General features: G+C 30.5%; 2 protein-coding genes across 6 annotated transcripts; both read right to left on the bottom strand.

Annotated features, from left to right (window-relative positions):
* Positions 1,574–3,953, bottom strand: LOC109350623 (the record flags this gene model as incomplete). Its single annotated transcript, XM_019591847.1, has 3 exons — positions 1,574–2,030; positions 3,440–3,482; positions 3,582–3,953. Coding segments are annotated over 3 exons (567 nt in total), but the record flags the coding sequence as incomplete, so codon positions are not given.
* Positions 4,966–10,646, bottom strand: LOC109351325 (protein DETOXIFICATION 42-like). 5 transcript variants are annotated; one of them, XM_019592775.1, is made up of 15 exons: positions 10,508–10,646; positions 10,287–10,341; positions 9,659–9,783; positions 9,193–9,314; positions 8,242–8,451; positions 7,902–8,086; positions 7,630–7,765; positions 7,447–7,543; positions 7,196–7,296; positions 6,712–6,875; positions 6,152–6,223; positions 5,956–6,072; positions 5,767–5,862; positions 5,350–5,471; positions 4,966–5,135 (listed from the first exon to the last, which is right to left on the bottom strand). In XM_019592775.1, exons 3-15 carry the CDS (start codon positions 9,733–9,735, stop codon positions 5,090–5,092), a joined length of 1,545 nt encoding a protein of 514 aa, XP_019448320.1. In that variant the 5' UTR covers positions 9,736–9,783; positions 10,287–10,341; positions 10,508–10,646; the 3' UTR covers positions 4,966–5,089. The 5 variants fall into 5 exon arrangements, with proteins under 5 accessions (XP_019448320.1, XP_019448323.1, XP_019448322.1 ...); XM_019592778.1 differs by having other exon boundaries at positions 9,193–9,240; XM_019592777.1 differs by having other exon boundaries at positions 9,659–9,737.

Here is a 16,968-nt window from a genome sequence, read left to right as displayed (position 1 = left end):
CTACAGACATTTCAAATGAGCAAAATGGGCGCCTCACAGTCATTATTAGAGAAAATATTGAACATCAAACATGCAAATATATATAGTTTGTTAAATGTGAGAAAGTGTTTCATTTGTTATATGTACTTTTGTACATCAAATGTAAGAAATTACTATCATTTTCTTATTATATATATGCATTTATATTTTGTATCTTACATATATGCATATGTACTATTTTTTGTATTTTGTATGTACATTACGTACTATGCATATTTTGTATTATACATGGATTTACGATTTGTATGTATTGTTTAATTTGTATGATTGTTTATTATAATATACATTTACATGTTTGTATAAAAATTATGTAATGTTTATTTTATATTAAATGTATATAAATTGAATATATATTTTTTAGTTTTATTTAGAGCAATCTGTAAGCTCATTTTGTCCATGTTTCGGGTGAGCATGGCATGAAATTTCATGCGCTATTTAAAAATGGGCATACCTAAGCCTACCCTAATTTAAGTGGACATTGCGTGGACATAGACACGATAGTCTTAATTGCCAATACTAGTCATAACTTAACTAACTAAACTAATTTAATTAGAGTAGATTGTTAGGACATATTTGTAGATTCAGGATCATGCATCCTAATTTTACCAACTAAACTACCTTAATTGGAGTATATATATATTATGTTATTAGTTTTTTTGTACTATCAAGAATATTCCTTCAACTTTTTGGGTAAGAAATTAATCAATTTTGAGATTTGTGGTTACTCCTCTTAATAAGTATCGCTCCCAAGGATCAACACAACATTCATTTTTTATTGATTAGAGATAGACAATCAACACAACATTCATGTTCCTTAACATAAAGTGAAGTGAGCCATATAATTATATGGGAGTTATTTGTTATATAGTTCAAGTGGCAAGAAGGAAGGTATAAATATTAAACAATTTTATGTCATAAGAGTTCAAGTACATATTATGACAACCACAATTGCACGAATTTTCTTACTACCATTTTTTATCTCATTTGGGCAAAACATGAATTGGCCTATTTGTTAGTATTGCAGTACCAAGATTCATATGACAGTGAATTGGAGGCAGATTATTGAACTTCACCTTATCAAGTCATCATGATAATATTTTTCTTTTCACCATTCTATGCTGAAAATTGGATAGTTTATTGTTCAATTCATAGAAAATAGAAGCTCTACTTCATACACCATAAAGACAGTTAATCCATGCATAGCTAAAAAGCACAAGGGTCAAGTCCAATGTATTAATACTCGAGTAATGATATATCTTCTTATAAATGTGTATATGCGGTGGTGGATAGAGCAAGCGAGAGCTGAAAGATACATGCAAATTTTCACATCACAGAATGTTAGAAGCACTTATGATGAGCTTATAGATGAATTTAAAATGATTATCACATAAGGGTGTGGATACTTAAATAGTATACTAGTTTTTGGTTAGTGTCAAATTACTTGTACCCTAAAGTACAAATTTACAATCAAACACCAACTAATAACTAACCTTATGAGATATATAGATTAGTATTCAGGTCATAAAATGGAAGGTCAAAGAGAAGTCACAGATCCTTTTATTAAAAATAAAAAGTGACACACCACAGATCCACAAAGAAGAATCAAATCATCCAGTTTAATCTCTCTAAACTCAAAAACAAATGTTTCATGGTCTATACCTCATTTGATTAAAACTATAAAAGAAAGAAGCACAAAAAAGTTTCATGAATGCAAAGGATATATTTCATATCTGACTAAAAAATGCTACCATAATCAAAACAGCTATGTCAACTGAAAACTGGCACTAAGACACAGGGCACAATGTCATTGACCCGAAAACTCCGGCTCACTGGAGAGCATCAACTTGCTAGGGCTTCCACTTTTGGGCCACTTTCTGTTGACATTGTCAAACTTGGTGAGCTTTCTGATGGTTTTACAAGATTCGGGAGGTACCTCCAACAGCGCTTGTGAACTCCGCTGATTTTCTTTGGAGCATCTGCTATTGGTAAGCCTGAAAAAAGTTCTATCATATCAAAGCAAGCCAGACAACAAGTACTAAAATAATAGGCTTCAGTATTCATGCAATGCTTTATAGAATATTACTGTTGTGAAGTAAGAATTTCAGAAACAAAGATTCTTAGTTCCAAAACAACCATACACAATTGTCAACAACAACAATAGCTAAGCCTTAATTTCACTTGGTGGGGCCGGCTACATGGTTCGAACAACGCCATAATGTTCTATACAAAACATTGATTTCCAAATCTTTCTTAATCATTTCGCCTATGATTTTTCTTGGTCTCCCTCTTCCTCTAGGAATTGGACTAACCTCCATTTGATCTACTCTCCTTATGAGGGCTTCTGTCAATCTCCTCCACACATGTCCAAACCACCTAACGTACAATTCTACCATCTTTTCTACAATATGAGCTACTCCAACTTTCTCCTAATGCATTCATATATTATCTTATCTTATCCTATCCTATCCAGTGTGTCAACTCATTGAACACAACATTCTTGTCTCTACTACATGGAGTTTATTCTCTTGTTGATATTTGACCGTCCAACATCAGTCTCAATTGACAGAAGCCTGCTTGTTTTAATAGGCAATGCAGAAAAGTAATGAAGCTTGTCTGATCAGATGATACTCGGACACCCTTCTTAGTCCTCATTGAGAGCCTCACTACACTTTTCAATAACTAAAATCTACAATAAGAACAGTCAAGTATTTTCCCATTACTTGGAATTGGTTATACATGAATCAAACAATATCAAACATGTCCCGTCATTAATTTACAACTAAATGTTTCTTATTGATTTCACCTATAGTTTTTCTTGGCTTCCACCATCTACAACCTCTTCCGATTAGACAATCCTCCATCTGGCCTAGTCTCCTAATTTGGACTTCTATATGTCTTCTCCATTGATGCTTGTCCACCTAAGAAGAAACTACCACTTTTCCATCCCAACTTTATCTCAAATGCATTCATTTTTAGTCATACGTTGTCTAATGCGTTCCCTCATCCAATTCAAAAATTTCATTTCTCCTACATCGAATTAACTTACTTTTTGTTTTTTACCGCCCGGAATTTCAGTCCCGTAAACCACAATAGATCATCCTACCGTTAGTGGATACAAAAGATTATGCTAATTCTAAATGCCCATGGAGGCAAATCCAAATATCAAAGGCATGAAGACATTCCTAGCCTACATTCCCTTCTACGAATAACATTGCAGCACATTAATCACAACCATTAAAAAACAGAGCTTATTATTGCAACAAAAGACATAACTTCACAATGAACCACTTCTTAACTTTTGAGCTTATCACAATATAAAGAAAAATGAAATCAAAAAACAGAAATTTCAATAGAGAAATAAAAGTCAATAACTTTTAACAATTTGAGTTGCAAATCTAACCATTTTTATGAGCAAGTCCCCATGCTTTGCCATGTTTTCCATCCTGCAAACAAAATAAACAAAAATAAATATAATAAAAACAGTAAAAAAATGATTTTTTTTTTTTTTAAGATTAGAGAGAGAGAGAGAGAAAAGAATCAACCTTGTAGAGATTGATTTTGGTGATTTCATAAGAGACTTCATCCCAATGATTCTTAGCCATATGGTAACCGATTCCCCAATTGGGTAAAAAGTGGGCAACCTCAAACAAGTTTTTCTTCTTTTTCCGCTTTGATTTATTAGGGTTTTGAGTCTCAGAAACAGAGGAAGAAGAAGGTGAAGAAAGAGAAGAGGTACTAAGGGTTCTGAAGAAGTTGAATGAAAATGTTCTCAGAAGGGATGATGAGTTTCGAAGAGACTGAATTCTGCTACTCAATGCAGTAATCGCCATTGATTTGCAGTTACAAGCTTTTTTTCTTTTACTCACTAGCCGCCACTGACATTGAGCATTAGAACAAGGAATGGTGTTGGAGATTATTTATTTATTTTTTAACTTAGTTTTTAGACTAATGAAAATACGACATGTGTACTATTTTTTCAATTTTAAAAATATTTTGTAGAATATTATTAAATATGGGATATATCATAATTTTATTGACAGAAGAAGATAAATTATCTTTTTATATTAGAAGATGTTTTATTCTCTTTTTTTTATCTTAAAAAAATGCCTCTAAAATTGTAGTAACAAGTATACATCTTTTTTAAATTTAAAGAATTGACTGGAACTGTAATGCTGTAATTATATTAAATAAATTAAGTAAGGTAGTGTACATAAGTGTGAGGCTAGTTTGCTTCCTCTATACTATGTTTGAGTTAAGAAGAGATAATTAATGAAGTGGAAAGGAAAATGGAAGTTAAACTTTGATTTATAAACTTCCAATGTTATTTTGTTTTTGTCTCTTCATTTCATCTAAAATTTGTTAACTTGGTAAACTATTTTTTTTGAGAAAAAAAAATATAAACTATACACATTTTGCAAGTAGTACCACCAATTTAAACTTTTCTACTTTTTAAATAAAGATTATGCGTGTTTCTTATTTGGTCGTATCATATCTACTCATCTATTTGCAACACGAATTTAAACATAAAACTTTAATCCTATATAAACACATAATTTTTCACTCTCATCTTATTCATGTAGTTAAATGTGTTGCATGGTTCTAAAAAGAACCTTAATCCTATATTTCATTTCATTCTCTATATAGATTATGAGTATTACAGTTGGAGCTTTTTATGTACATATTATGAAGCAAAGATATCCTACTTCAACATATGCCCTTAAGGCATAATAAATTGGAACTCATCTTTTGTCCCAAAGTTTATACCACTTCATGTATCTCTTGTTTCTTATTGGCCGAAAAAATAAAACATGAATTAAATATATACTAACTCTATATTTTCTGACCAAAGAGAATAAAAAGGTACATAAAGTGATACATATTTTGTGACAGAAGAGAAGTATTCCCTAATAAACTAGGTAGAAACACCTAATATATATCCAAGTGAATGAAGTGATTTAAAAACCTAGGAAAACTTCTGTAACTATAATTTTTCTGACTAAACAGCACTGAAATTGAGGCCAAATATGAAGCTACTGTTATGGTGCATGCTCTATTGCAATCTAAGGAACTCCCAAGGTCCTGATCTTGTTCCAATCCTGCATACAAGTACTTCATTTATTAGTTCAATGATTGAAAGTGTGAAGGATTTGAGCTCATAAAAGTTTAGTTACAAGTGTTTTGACATTGATCAATTCATTTTGGTGGAAAGAAAATGAGAATTGTTTAAAAGTATACGTTAAGGAACATAACCCTTGACCCATATTTTTTTCGGTAAAGAAAAATTGTATTAAACTGAGTCATATATGTTACCTTAAGAAGCCAGCAAATGCCCTTAGACCCATATATATGCTCAAAGCAACCCAAATTCCAATGAAACCACCAGTGGATGACAAAATAAGTAGACAAATGATGCTTACAATTGCTACCAAAACCTGAAAGTGAAGAACACCATAATGATCAGGCCAATGACACCAATTTTGAACAGAATTTGGTCGAAACTCAAAGCCGACTATTCGATAAATTTAAATAGCAGGGACCACTTATTTATAGGCTGCATATTATTATTTTACTCACCACACAAGGAAATAAAGAATGTAGTAACAAGTTTGGATATTGAAATGCATAAATTTTGATGAGTTCATAACATTTACTGCAGAAAGAGCTTGTATAGCTTTAACTATGTTGTTTATCATAGCTTATAGTATTAGAACAGAAGAAAATGCCCACCATGGAGAAAGCTGAATATGCAAAGTCAGATGCCCCAAAGTTGATACCGTCGAATACAAACGCCAAAGCGTTCAAGGGTTGAGTGATTGCAACAAACTGGTAAAAGAATCGAGAAAAACGTAAGTCCGCTGTTGCGAGTTAAAAGGACATGATACAAAAAGACTTCCTAATCTGAACAGACAAAATTACCGGTACACCAATACTAATGAGGCGAAGGACATCAACATCTTTCGTAAATAGTTTAGCTCCAAAGTGCAACCCTGTTCCAAGAAGGAAAGCAAGCGCCAATCCCAGAACCAAACCCATCTGCAGTATAATTTTTAGTTACATTTATGATTATTGTCTTGAAGAAAGATAGCAGTTTCTTTTGACATCCGTAAAGCACCTGCAATACTCGCGCTGCAGTTGCTGTGGCCTTGTCATAGTCTTTGTTAGCAAATGCTCCAGCAAGAATTGCCTGAAACCAACATCATATTATTCTAGAAGTTATGAACATATACAGGCGAAGTGTGATCAATTTGTTTCGATAGTGAGGCATTGTACCAAGAAATAAGACAAATAGTTATAAAAGATAATCACTTGAATGACATAATGATTCCGTACAGATGATCCAATTTACCATTGCAAATATTTGTACTAAGGCTCGTATTATTTCCTTTAATGCCTAACCATGTCTTTCCAACTTCACCACTTTGCCATTTTTTACAAGAATGTGATTTGAAAATGTTATGCCAGGTAACAATCTGAGACAAGTTATGCTAAAACCTTTTCATACAAGAAAAGATAACTTAAGCAGTTGACCCCAGCTAATGGGATTAAGGCTCGATTTTTGTTGTAAAAGATAACTTAAGCAAATGCCATTGGTAGTTATTCCAATGCTTTGACATGAAACCGTCATGAAATAACATAGTCGGACATATAGTTGACAAAGTAATCATAACTAACCTGCCCAGCAACAGCTAGACCGTCAGCAAGAAGAGACACTGCCAACCAAATCTGCAAGCAGACTTGAAATGCGGCCATGGGCTTTGGTCCCAAGCGTGCAGCTAATGATGCAGACAGTGTCACACAAAATGTTACAGCAATGACTCTCATCAGTAATAGGAAACCTGTCAACAATGAAACATGCAAGAACAAATATAGTTTGGTCAAGTCTAAATGTTAAAATGATAGTTCATCAGAAATGTTTTTTAATGAAAAAGGAGTAAGGAAAGCAAGGTAGAAATTCTCGTAAGAAATGTTTGATCCACCAAAATTGTGGTTAAACAACATTAAATAAAGTATTTACTTCTATGATACACTGAGGAAACAAATCTTCAGTGAACAATTTTAACTATATTTCAGATGATAAAAGCCTAATATAGTAAAAGCAATACATCTTTTCTCCCCTTTTCTGTAGATCATTTAGTCAAGCAAAATAAACTTTTACCATTTTTAAGAAACCGTTCAAATTGCAGGTGCTTGATGCTTGGAGGTATAAGATCAACAAGTTGCACTAACCTCCATAGGAGTATCACTGAAATTAGGTACCTACATTTACGAACAATTTGGAAACAAGAGATGACTAAGGTCAAAATAAGCAAAAGCAAAATAAGAGACAACCAACAAGATAACTTCGATATAAAGTAGTTATTAGCAGAGTCGTGAATACTTAAATAAAAGCCATTAAATAATACATACTGCGATATGACATGAGCAATGGCTGCACCGCTGACACCCAAGCGGAATACAAAGATGAAAATAGGATCTAGTGCTATGTTGGTTGCATCCCCTGCCACTAGATTATATCGAAGAAAGAGTAATTAGAATTACCAGGATATTGAAACACGAGATTGGTACGAATTTAAGTTTGTTAAGGCATACCAGTAGCATATAGAGGAGTTTTAGTGTCTTTAAATCCTCGGAAAACTCCCTGCATTGCTAATGAGAGAAGAACTGCAGGAGCACCAAGGGACCTCAACTTCAGGTACCGCTGTGCGGAGTATAGCATAGGAGAGTCCTGTATAAATACTCCGATTTATTTCGCAATTCCATGTGTTATAAGGTCCAGTGACTAAGGAACATATTAAAACAAATCCCGAAGAGCAAACAGCGTAAAACTAATATTCTCTTAATATTCTTATGTTAGTACTTACGGAAGTTACTCCCATGAAGTTCAATAAAGGATTTGCTGCAGATATAAGTAATATTGCCTGGATGATGCCAAGTATGCCGCCTAAAAATATTGCCGACGAAGCTGAAGGGATTTGCCTTCTCTTACACTCCTCCTTAACTATATTAAAGCTTTCGCCAATTGAATCTGATTTTTGAACATCTCCACCTGTGACAGAACAAGAAAACAAAAGGGGTCTAAATGGGCACGACAGAAAACTTTTTATTGGCTTTCCTATAGAGGAATCAGCATTCACTCCGAAGCAGAACCTATGAAAACTATGCTGGAACCAAACCCCTTTAAAATGAATTGGAGAATGGTACCTTCATGTGGCAAGAACTCTTTGGTTTCAGCATCTTTAGTTAGACCTTCTTCCAAGCCCACATTCTCATCAACCTGAGGGCTTGATCTATCGAGGGTATCTTCCTCGGCCACAAAAGAGGTTGTGACACTGACAAGCGGGAATATTGCAATCCTTGATACTTGATTGAAGATAGCTATGGAAATTCCTACAGCAGCAAGCTCCACTGGACCTGTATGGACCAATAACTTTTAGCATTAGATGCATTATCGGAAATGGTATTTGATACAACAGAATGACATCATTTGATCCATATACCTGCCACCACCTAATCGGAAAATACTTTATTGTTGTTATGCATTATGAGAAATTCAACTATTTATAAGGTAGTTTGATTACTTGGACTTTTCCTATCTGTTTTTCAAGTTGGACCAACATGCCATTTTCCGGTGAACTAAATTTAACTCATGACTAATGAGACAACATTCTGTCACACACATCGTTACTAATATCGTTCCCTATCATGATACAATCTCAACCGATTTATATAATTTGGCAGATATGCAAGTCAGTTTAAGCATCACAGACCCACAGATATAGAAGACAAGGCTGGTATTCATTTGAACAGCCATGTTCACCTACTATTTTATAGATGACAAACTTAGATGTCTGTAATAAGCTCAATGATAACACACTAAGAGGCATCAGGAAGTGCTTAATACAGCTTATTTTTGTTTATCTTATAATATATAAGCACTTAAGCAGATGTGTGGAAGAGCTTACGAAAGAAGCTTATGACATTCCTACAAGTTCTTTATAGCTAATTTCAATAAGCATGCCAGGGTAGGTTATGAAACAAGCTAAAAGAGCTCATAAGAAGGTCATAACTCATAAGCTTTCGTGTGATAAACACTTACTGAGTAAATGCTTAATTAAGGTGTTTGTCCAAACGTGCCCAAATAACAAAACTTACCTATTTGGCCAATGAATGCAGTGTCAACCAGGGAAGCAATAGGGTCAGCTGTCAAAGCCATTGCGGCAGGCAAAGCAATTGTCAATATTTCCCGACCGAGACTGTCTAGTTTAAACACTAGTCTGCAGTAAGAAGAAAATCGAGAGTTACATATCTAGGTACATCGGAAGAACATAATCGTACGCAAAATAAAAGTTGTTACAGCCTTCCAAAGATACACAAAGGCATTCATCTCAATAGCCCTGCACTCTGAATCACCTCTTACGTGTGAAACTAAGGGGAATTGGAATTTTTAACCATGGCATGAAGTTAATATCATTAAATACAATAGACGAAAATTTGCAGAGGAAAAAACGGAGGAATCTAAGTTAAAATATGCAATTTCTATGCTCCTTTAGCTTTTAAGTAATGATCTTTTAAAGAAGATGTAGCCTAGAAATGCTAATATAACTGTATTATATCATACCTGGCATCCTTGAAGAAAGCAAAAATTGGTAGTCTCCTCCAATCTTCTGATGAATTCAGGCTCTCTTTCTCAGCCATATCTCGGAACCCAAATTCGATGTGTTGTTTGCTAATCAAACAGAGTAACTACAAGAATTTGTTAATGAGTTAATAAGATTAGTGATAACAAAATGAGGTACAATAACAAAGGGTTAATGATTTTGCTTGAATATTAATTAACACAAAATATGCAATTTAGAGACCAGAAAGTAGACACTATTTGTATCCAATCAAATCATAATTGAATATGTACCAAAGAATAGTGATCATTCAATCAAGAGAAAAAGTTTGATAAAGGAGATGCTTCTTTTTTATATTCACCACAACTTGCATATATAGAATTTATACACCCTCAGAATAACTATAGTATAGCAATAAAGTTTTACACTTTTAGCACCTACATTTTTAGGTGAGTAAAAGTTAGATACTAGAATAGAGGTTAGGTATGATAAATGTGAGCAAAAGAACACATGTTAAAACAAAAATATGGCTAAACCAATTCACAAGGAATACACCACTTTTCAATATATTAAATTACTTATTTTCATTTCTTAATCAGTTCCTAGATTAAAAAGAATAGAGGTAGGTACCTATGTAAGTTTCAGATGAAGCTGTTTGAGAAGTAAAATCCACTTGAAAGTAGCTCTTTAAGTTGAAACAGTTCCAGCAACAGCATCAGAAAACATGAACATTTTTTTCAGCTTTTGAACCACAGCAGAAAAATAATGAAAAGGGGTCAAAGAAAGTGAAAAATTGAAACTTTTCAAACACCCCAGTATGATTAAAAACGTGATCAACCTTTGGAACTCACGCGTTTAATTCTAGCTTTGGAATCAAGCTGCTTATTAATATGCTGAAATAATGAAAAAGGGTCACAGAATTTACGTATGATGAATTATGATTGATGAAGAAAAGTGAAAACAGAACTAAAAATGTTTAAGGTAGGAATTGCAAGCATCATATGAAATCTTTGTGGAGAATAAGGAACTCACAAACAAACATCAAAGTGGGACCCACTTTCAATCACACAAGTCTCTTATGTACGACAAAAAAATGATTTTTTTTAAGAATTAGAAGCTTTTAGCAACATTCTTTTCTTTTTTTTGTTTCCCTCAAATATCTCACATTTTAGATAATTATATCTGAGTCGGAGACATTCACAAATATATAAAACTAATTTTTTTAGTGGGTATTTTTTTCGTGCACGATATTTGAACTTGAAACATGACTTAAAAAAAATCAAATATGTATCATTTGAACCAATATCCATTGTTTAACAACATTCCTTTCTTTGAGTGATTGTAAAGTGGAGTTAGTAGTCAACATTTATTTCAATTCAGATGTATATTGTTTAAGATATTTTTACACATGTAAATATATGAATTAATAATATATAATAATAAATTTGGGTCTTATGACCCAGATAGTTAAGATTAAAGTTAATTATTAATTCAAATAAGATTTAATAGTTCATATTAATTGTTCTTATTTCTTATAATAGTGATCTATTTTCACATGAGTTGTTCCTTATAAGTATATATATATAAATATATTAATTATTGATTTTTAAATATAAATGAATAATGAGTCATGATATAATGTACAATTTCTAGTCAATGAAAATTCAAGAGAGAAGGTTGCTACGTATTAAAATTTGTTTTTGATATCATATTAAACTTTCATTTTGAAATCAATTGCACTGAAAAAACAGATATTTGTATCTTTAATGAAATGGGACATGAGGCTTATTTCAAACGGAGAAAATAGATGAAGTTAGGTTTTTCCATTAAATAGTTTCTATCTTATGTAGCATTTATAAGAGTTAATTCCAATATGTTTATTTGTATAAAAAAGAAAAAGTTCAAACTTGGTTACCAATTTAAAATAAATTAAAATCTAAGTTTGACCGATTACTTTATTAGTTATATCTTATATTATAAGACGTTTAAATATACTATAAGTTTATATTTAATAGGCTAACAAATATATATTTTGAATAGGTTCAATTTACACTAAAAATTAAATTAAACTTTTGGGTAAATTTACTATATTAAAGTTTGATATAATAATATTATTATATTAAAATAATAGGATATAAATTGATTATATAATTAAATATACTATTTTGATATAGCTTTAATAGGTCTTCTTAATGACTTAAAATATTATTTATTAAGTTAAATAGAATTTTTTTAAAGAAGTTTTTCTCTTTAAAGAAAATTTTGATATTCTATTATATGGCCATTGTTAGAAAATTTTGTTGTTTATGAGTTTTATTGGGTATGCCTTATGTATTGTTCTTGGACAACTTTCTCAACAACTAAGAGATTAGGAATTGCAACGGGTTGGAATGAATATAAGTAGTACTCTCTTTTTTATATATATATATGTTAAAGGTAATAGATATAAATCAATGAATAGTATTGATAATTGGTGAATTCAAAATCATGATATATCAATTTGGACGGATATTCAATCCATCCAAAAAACCAAAATTTAAAAATGATTTTATTTGCTTGAATTTCATTTAATATTTAAGAAAACTTAATTGAAGAAAATTCATCCATGATTTTCATTATCACTTTTAATATTTTATTAGATTGATATCAATTATATGATATGTATGTAGTTAATATTAAAATTTTATTCTTAAATGCATAACATATATAAGTATGAGAAAAATGTATGCATTGAGAATGTATGAATTTTATATCACTACATCATTCACTATTTATATTTAATTATCATTGACTCTTCAAAAAATTAATCCAAATGAGTGGTGGATAATGTAATGATTATGTATAAATTTTTACACTCACAGTGCCTATATATTACATTTTATAAGTATTTGTTAAAAACTTTACAGGTAGAACCTTAAACATCACACATTTGTAAAATGTTGGGAAAAAATATTTTTCTATAAAAGTTCAAAAAATTGATTTTTAAAAGTGTTTTATAAATGTAAAAATCAAATGGATTGATTATTCACCCATTCAAATCCATAAAAATAGAGTTGTTGATGAATTAGATGGTTTGAAACCCATTGAATATAGATAAATTGAATAACTTAAAATATTATTTAAATAAATTTATATAGATTAATGTATGATTTTTCATCATTCATTAATATCTAAATCTAAATTCATCCATTTGTCACCATTACTTTCTCATACTCATATGTGCACAATTTGTAAATACCCCTTGTAGGTAGCAAATATGTTTGGGTGCGTATGTTTATAAATTTTGTATAAACAATAAATAAATATATATATATATATATATATAACAATTATTATACAAATAATAAAAAATTTATATACATATTTACTATATTGTAGCACTAATTCTTATTCATAAATTATTTCTACAAATAATTGTTGTAAATATTTTAGTGGATACTCATAACATAAATATTTTTGCCACCCCTATAATAGATTCAATATATTTTTCAGGTTCGGGTACGTGCAAACTCGATCCCGACCCGCCCTGTTATTATTCCTAATGGTACTAGTTAAAGCAATGAGCAACTATATGATGAAAATTTATTTTTAGTTAGCTCCCAAAAAAAAAACTATGAAGAGAGGAGAAACAATAATTGAATTGAGTTGTGGATGGGATTGGTCTTCCAATATCAATTATATGCCCCACTTATTTCAAAAAGATTGAAAAGGGTATTGCATGATTGACACGTGAGATAGCACATGGCCACATAGAATATAACCTGCATCACTTGAACTAAAGGGCTTACCAAAGATTGTCACGTGTCATGACACTATCCTTTCCTTCATGATCCCATTCCATTGGCCCCTCCTTACATTCTTCCGGTATGTTTGTTTGTGAAAGATTTGTTCCGAGATAAGTAATAAAATCTTGATAATAAATTAAAATTTGATCATAAGTAATAACACTAAAAATCTTAAAATATACTTATTTTTAAATATAATATGTTGTATATGTCTTCATACGAGTTTTTTATGATTTTCTTTTCTAATTTAATTTGTTTTCACAAGGCTGGTTGTCTTAAGATTGATGAACATGCATGTGCCACGTCCATTTATGGGTGAGTGAATAACTGCATTTGAGGGCCTAAGGGCTATATGTAAAATCTATTTACTTTTTACTTATAGGAGGACCGGACTAAAAAAACATAAACCTTGTCATTTTAATCAAGGATATTTTCACTTGGTGAAAAAAGAATTAATTAATTTTGTAGTGTGTAACTATTTAATTCAATAAGTGACACTCATATTAATTAAATTTTTTATTTTTAATTAATATGATAATCTACTAAAACATTACACCACTATATTAATAATATTGTTATTTAATAATGATTAATTAAACATGACATTTTATTAATTAAAATAAAAATAAACTGAATGTAAAAATAAAATCTGTTGACAAAAGTATTAATAAGAAAATTAATTTGCTATTTGTTTTAGGTAAGGTTAAATATCATTATAAAATATTAATATTAATAATAATAAAATTATGAGTGTAATATTTATGTAGTGTTAAGATTTATATACAATCAGTATATTATCAACTATTCACTGCGCCAAAATTGATATTTAATAACGTCCATTTAACAATATTTATGTGTTAAACGCTGTTAAATATAAGTTGGAAGATAATTAACAACACTTATTGAAGAAAACGTTGTTAAATGTATTATCTTTTGTTATCTTTAACAACGTTTATTGAAACAAGCGTTGTTAAAGGTCATACTTCATATATTCAACAACACCTTCTTCAATAAGCGTTGTTAAAAGTGTTATCTTAACCACGCTTATTGAATAAAGCGTTATTAAATGTGTTAACTCTAACAACGTTTATCGAAGAAAGTGCAGTTAAATGTTTTATATTTAAAAGCGCTGTTAAATGTCACACTTCATATAATTAACAATGCTTATTGAAGAAAACGTTGTTAAATGTGTTATATTTAATAGCGCTTATTGAAGTAAGCGATGTTAAAGATCATACTTTATATATTTAACATCACTTCCTCAATCAACATTGTTAAATGTGTCATCTTTAACAACATTTATTGAAGGGGAATTCCAAAAAATTCCAGAACTTTTTTAAATAAAAAAAATAGAATTCCAAAAATGGTTTTCTAAAAATAGTAAAACTAATCAATGTTGTTAAGTTCCTAAATCTATGAAATTATGTTAACCAAAATTCAAAAATAATAATAAACTTGTTATATTAAGGTTCCTACATCTAAGTGATTAGATTAACCAAAATTCAAAGATAAGTTAACTTAATTCCCAAAAAATGATTTTTCATAGAATAAAAATAATAATAAAATAAAGTAATAGTTTCTAGAAACCTACATCATTTTAAATGAAAAAAAGCAATAAAGTGATTTTTATTAATTATTTTCATTTTTTCAAAATTATATTTTAAAATAAATAAAAGATACTTAAAACTATTTTTGTTGATTTTAATTATTTTAATTCAAATTTTAAAATAATAATAATAATCATGTGGAATATTCTTGGAATTATGCTTAAAATATGTAACTTTGTTTTTTGTTGTGGCGGTTGAGGCAAATTTTATAAGACTCTTTGATAAGTGTTAAAGATGAAGATGACTTATTCTTAGATAATTTTCGGTTATGGTAGTTAGGATTAATTTTACTTTAAATGGTAGTTTGAGTTGTAAGCAACTACCAATTTTATATTGTAAAATTCTCGACACTTTGCCTTTGCGTAGAATGAATTCCAATAATAAAAGTTCAATTATTTTCTTCTCATTTGCTCTTTCAATTTCCTTATTTTATTTCTTGCATGATTTGTAAGAAACTAAGATGATATTACAATAATGTATCTATTTCTCATATATTTTCCTTCTTCATCATCACCAAATTTCATTCAATTATTTTGTCCATTATATCTCCCCCATTTTCTTCATCTTTCTCTTTCTTCGTTGTTGCCTAAACCAAAGATCCATCACCCTTGTGGTAAGATAAACAAATCTATAACCACGTGACAACAATACAATTCTTGGAATATTGGTATGGGATTCTTGGTAGCAGATTTTCATGCTATGTTTTTTCCTCATTTTTTTCCCGTTGCAGTAAGTCGTGCTTCAATAATTTGGTACATCTCATAAAAAATTGCAATAAACTTGTCCTTTTCATCAAACAAATTTAAGGAGGTGATGAAGGCAAGAAATTAGTTATTCTTCTCAGTGATAACCTTGATTTCGAAGGATTCAATGGTGACTTCTTATTTGTTATAGATTCCTGAGCTGTTATTTGTTCAGATAAAGAAGGTTGAGCTGAAATAGTAAGAAATGACCTACTTTCTTGCTTTAATCTAGTTCTCAAGTCCAGAACTTTTTCCTCAAGGTTTCTATAATGGTAACCTCTTGCACCAAGCCTGAGTTGCAAATTTTGCAAGAAATTATCTTTATCACTCTATTACTTTTTCTTTATTATTCTCTATTTCTCTTAATTCTTCTTGATATCTTTGAGCAAATTTTGCCAATATTTCTCTTAATTCTTCGCAATATTCTGGAGGCAAATATTGCTCATATTATTCTTGAGCAAAGTTGCTAATATTTTATTTCACTTTTCTCGAGCAAAATTGCTCATATTTCATCATGTCAAGAAACCAAGATGATATTCCATTTGAACATTATTCTATAAAGAAATAATCATTCTTTCAACATTTTGGTGGTTCTTCCGAACTCCAGATCCGACTTTTCATGTTTGCTACCTTATACCCAAGTTGAGAGTTAATGGTATTCACTCTCTACCTTATACCAATTTTTACATTATATAAATTCTCAACACTTTGCCTTTTGTAGAATGAATTCCAATAATAAAAGTTCAATTCCTTTCTTCTCTTTTGCTCTTTCAATTTCCTTCTTTTCTTTCTTGCATGATTGGTAAGAAACTAAGAATAAGACTCCTAATATATGTTAGTTGTTTGCTCTCCTTAGAAATACAGCATAGGCCATAGAGTAGACAAATGCAACAAATTTGAGACTACAATATGGCCAGACCAATTAAGGTACAACCCTCATTTGAAACTGTTATATTGATTCGGCCCATTGTGCTAGAAAAAAATGTAGCCGATGCCAATGGTCTCGTCTAATTAAAAAAAACATTGTATTGTCTTCCGATAGAATTACAACAAATAATATAAAAATATTAATTTATATTTTATAAATTTTATTAAATGACATTGTGATTCTGAGATACCAATGAAGACATTCATTCCTAAAACATTCAAACATGCAAAACTGGTCAATTGACCATTC

This window comes from Lupinus angustifolius, chromosome LG06 (genome assembly GCF_001865875.1).
Source record: "Lupinus angustifolius cultivar Tanjil chromosome LG06, LupAngTanjil_v1.0, whole genome shotgun sequence".
NCBI lineage: Eukaryota > Viridiplantae > Streptophyta > Magnoliopsida > Fabales > Fabaceae > Lupinus > Lupinus angustifolius.
The sequence above is the reverse complement of the archived record's forward strand: the minus strand, read 5'-3'. Positions and strand labels throughout refer to the sequence as shown.